This window comes from Priapulus caudatus, unplaced genomic scaffold, assembly GCF_000485595.1.
Source record: "Priapulus caudatus unplaced genomic scaffold, Priapulus_caudatus-5.0.1 Scaffold2225, whole genome shotgun sequence".
Classification (NCBI taxonomy): Eukaryota; Metazoa; Priapulida; class Priapulimorpha; order Priapulimorphida; family Priapulidae; genus Priapulus; species Priapulus caudatus.
Genome location: NW_014579286.1, coordinates 23759 through 28285, shown reverse-complemented (window position 1 = coordinate 28285; position 4527 = coordinate 23759). Strand labels below are relative to the sequence as shown.

Sequence of the window (4527 nt, the reverse complement as noted above, 5' to 3'; positions counted from 1 at the left end):
AGAGAGAGAGAGAGAGAGAGAGAGAGAGAGAGAGAGAGAGAGAGAGAGACAGAGACAGAAAGAGAGAGACAGAGACAGAGAGAGAGAGACTTCCGCTTATTTACTAACTTCATAACCTCACAGATTAATCTTCAAAGTCCAAGGGACTATAAACATATCTATACTATAGTCTAAAGGACTATACACATATCTATACTATAGTGTAAGGGACTAGTTATACATATACTAATAGTCCAAGGTACTAGTTACGCACATATCGAAGACAGGAGTTTATCAAATAGACAGATCAACACTGCGAGTCGCAGTAGAAAAAGCCTCAAATTTGCTCAAGGGATGAGGAAAGAGAAAGCGAGAGAGAGGGAGAGGGAGAGAAAAAAAGATAGGGAGAGGAATTGTCGCGTCCGTAATGTACTATGTATGTATATAAAGTGAAACAAAGGCGGGTATGAGAACGTCTGCATAGCCTAGTGGATCAGTCGCTAGACTGACGTTTATAAAATCTTGGTTCGAATCCCCGTAAATTCTTTGCTGAAATGTTTTCCAACTTCTGTAACTGTAAGTGTATTACATACATCTGACCAAATATTGTTAAGCTTGTCTGCATAGCCTAGTGGTTTAATGGCTTTGCTGCAAGCTATGAAGGTTGAAGGTTCGAATCTCGGTACTTTCTTTGCTGAAATATTGTCTAAATTGCCTTTTCTCTGGTATATAAGGAACATTCGGTTTTTCCATAGGCTACTGAGGGCGCCCGTTAGCCCTGTGGGTAGCGTCGTCCCGTGTTCTATCCCCGCACCAGTGGCTTGGCCGGCCACCAGTAGTTCACGGCAAAGTATAGTGTCTTAGCACATTACCTTTTACTGAAAACTACGACGATTTAGAAATGAATATTGTGTTGCAGCTTTCAGATACACATCATATAAATGAGAACCATCTCAAATTTAGTTAACGTTGATTTATTATAAACCACATGACGAACGCGCATGCAACTGCGCATGCTCGTGGACTTACTAATCACAATATCAGGAGTCTATCAATATTGATAGACTATCACAATATCAGGAGTCTATCAATATTGATAGACTCTATCAATATTGATAGACTCCTGACAATATTATAGACTCAATATTATAAATACTGTAGACGTACAAGTAAAACGCGAGATTGCACGGTTACTCCCTCCCTTCGTCCCTCCCGCCTTGGCTCTCCTCTTCCCTTCCTTCTCCCCTCTCACTCTCTTCCCCTCAATATTTGCCTCCCCCTCTCGCGGATAGTATCGCCCACGACCAGTCAAGCGTGAAAAATCTTCACGAGGAAAATGTCAGTATTTCAGGTGGAACTTTTTCACCCCACCAAAGCATAAAAAGTGGATTTACGGCTATAATACGCTGTGGATTTACGGCTATAATACGCGTTTTTACAGTCACAAACACACACATACACACCCACCAATGGGTGCGCACACGCGGGCGTGGTCGCACGCACGCGTGCGCGTGTATTATAGGCGTAAATTCACATTTTATGCCTCGGGGAGTGAAAAAGTTGGAGCCGAAATGCAGCCAATTTCCTGCAAATGTTTTTCCATGCTTGACTGGTCATGGGCGATACCATCCGCGAGAGGGGAGTAAGGAAGTGAGGAAGAGGAAGAAACGGAGAGTGGCTTTGTAACTTGTGTATAGGTAAACGTATTGCAGACATGTATGCAAAGAATATTACGAATGCGTGGATGGCATAGTGGTTAAGAGCTATGCTGCAAGCCATGAAGGTTGCTGGTTCGAATCTCGGTAATTTCTTTGCTGAAATATTGTATAAATTGCCATTTCTCTGGTATATAAGGAACATGTCGTTTTTCCATACTGAGGGCGCCCGTTAGACCTGTGGGTAGCGCCGTCCCGTGTTCTATCCCCGCACCAGTGGCTTGGCCGGCTACCAGTGGTTCACGGCAAAGTAGTGTCCTAGCACATTACCTTTTACTGAAAACTACGACGATTTGAAAAGCAATATTTACGCGATATTTACGTGTTTACAATGGAATAATTATGATCATTATAATTAACTCATTTTAATTGTTGATTGTATGTGGAATTCTTTTATCGCAACTTGATTTTCACACAGCAAACAACTACTAAAAACTTGTGAAGTAATTCGTTGGCCTTAATTATTTTCTATAGATCTCCCTCTCTTTCCTTTCCTCCGGGAAGAAATGTTAACAAACGAAAATAATCGTCTAACGTAAGAAGAGAATTAAGGAGCAGAAACGATCAGAAACTCTCCAGGGCTTGGCATTGTCTATCGTACGCAAACGTATATTTATTTCAAAAAACACGAATTTCAAGACTTACAACAACGTCATGATGTGCAGTAAAATAGTCGAAGGCTCCGCGCACATCTAGAATTATCAGCCCACGCGGCCGGCGCCCCCTGCTGGCGCAAGGGATGCTACCGGACCTAGCCACGCCACCTGTTGACACGCGAACTGTCGGCGCCTACAATGTCACCAACCAAGTGAACACGTCCGAACACTCGGGATTCTTTTCCGCGAGAGTAAACACCAGGACAGCTTTGATACAGTGCATCGGAACGCCCGCCCGCCGGACGAAGGCGGGAAACAGAAACAGATAATTAACGCGATAATTAGGGGGCAAACTACTAATTAACACTGTATTAACGAGAACGCGAACTTAACATGATGTAAATGAGGATCCGTCCCAGATTTATATGCGCGTAATGTACACTTACACAGTAGCGAGAGAAATATACAGAATGTGAGGCAAGAGAGCGAGCGAGAGAGAGAGAGAGAGAGAGAGAGAGGGAGAGGGAGAGAGAGAGGGAGAGAAAGAGAGGGAGAGAAAGAGAGACAGAAGGAGGGGAGAGGGAAGGAAAAAGGGGAAAGGCAAGAAACAAAAAAGGGGAAGGAAAGGAAAGAGGAATGGAATGAGAGAGCAAGGGGAGAGAGGCAGTCAGGAGAAGATAAGGGGAAGGGAGGAGGAAGAGGGAGAGGTACACTTTCATTACAGAAACCGCAAAAACGCGAACACCCGCCACTTCCCACCCGAGACTCTATAACAATCCCCCCCGCGCCAAGGAGCTAAATATAACAAGGAGAGGAAGCGCCGCCACATCTAGCCCAAATCTTCGTTGCATATTTGGTCATTATAGGCCTAGAACAGATTAGTGTTCTATTGTCTCTGGGTTCGCACTGCACAGCCGTCTCAGCTGATTATGGTCCAAAGATGGCGTCCGTGAGGCGAAAAGCACACAGCCAATCCGCTTCCTCTCCTTGTTATATTTAGCCCCTTGCCCCCGCGCGACACCCTCATCGCATCCTAGATCCCCTCACATCCCGACTCCGGCACCAACCATCCGACCTCCACCCAGCATCGATCGCGCAATCGATCGCGCGCGGCGACGCTTCTCGGAGCTAGCGCGGCTGCGCCAACCGGCCGACGCGCGATTGTCTCGACGGTCGCCGTGGCGACGGTTAGTCGTCGTATCGTATCGAGTTGACTTGCGTGCTGATGGTGCCGCCTCGGTACGATCCTCGCTTCTTCTTCGTCTTCTCGTGTCTGAACGACTTCCCCTTCGTGTGCTTGAGGTCACGGTTTGCTCGTTCGCCCCAGTCTCCCGACGAGCCCATCTGTAGAGGAGGAAGAGGAAGAGTAAACGAGAGTTAGCAGCAAGCCACTAGTCCGACACAGAATGTGAAGAGGAGGAGGAGGAGGAGGAGGAGGAGGAGGAAGAGGAGGAGTAAGAAGAGGAGGAGAAAGAGGAGGAAGAGGAGGAACAGGAAGAGGAGGAGGAGGAAGAGGAGGAAGAGGAAGAGGAGGAGGAGGAGGAGAAAGAGGAGGAAGAGGAGGAGGAGGAGGAGGAGGAGGAGACATGAGTTAGCACCACACCACTACTCAGACACAGAATCGTGATATGATACACAATTAAACCTGTGTCAGCCGTAGCTTCTAGAATAGGCACGCGTACACGCACCATCGAAATAACCTCAACGTTCCAAGTTAGTTGTCGTATAATTAATTATTATTGAAATGTATTATAAATTATAAATCTATTGTAGTTATAATACATAATATAATGAATATATGTGTTATATATATATTATATTTGAATATGGTTATTGTTATCTAGCGTGCATCATTGGGATTATTTCGATGCGTGCGTTGTGCGCTGTGCCTTATTCTAGAAGCTACGGCTGACACACGTTTAATTTATGTATCATATCGCCGATTCTATGTCTGACGTAGTGGTGGTGGTAACTCTCATGTCTCCTCTTCTTCCATCCTCTTCCTTCTTCCTCCTCTTCCTCCTCTTTCCTCCTTTTCCTCTTCCTCCCCTCTTCCTACTCCTCCTCTTCCCCTCCTCTTCCTACTTCCTCTTCTTACTCCTCCTCTTCCTCCTCCTTCCCTCTCCCTCCTCCTCCTCCTCCTCCTCCTTCGCTTCCTCCTCCTCCTCTCTCACCACCAACCTCCTCCTTCTTCGCGTCATTCCTGTGTCGGCACTAGTGGCGTGCTGCCTAATCCT

At 46.1% G+C, this 4527-nt stretch overlaps 1 protein-coding gene across 1 annotated transcript in view; it reads right to left on the bottom strand.

Annotated features, from left to right (window-relative positions):
- Positions 1-2803: 2803 nt before the first annotated feature.
- The window catches only part of LOC106818413 (nucleolar and coiled-body phosphoprotein 1-like), a 13506-nt gene continuing 11782 nt past the window's right edge, over positions 2804-4527 (bottom strand). The window contains exon 6 of the mRNA XM_014823126.1: positions 2804-3634. Within this exon, the coding sequence (XP_014678612.1) occupies positions 3479-3634 (156 nt within the window). The 3' untranslated portion in view covers positions 2804-3478. The remainder of the gene's footprint in view (positions 3635-4527) is intronic.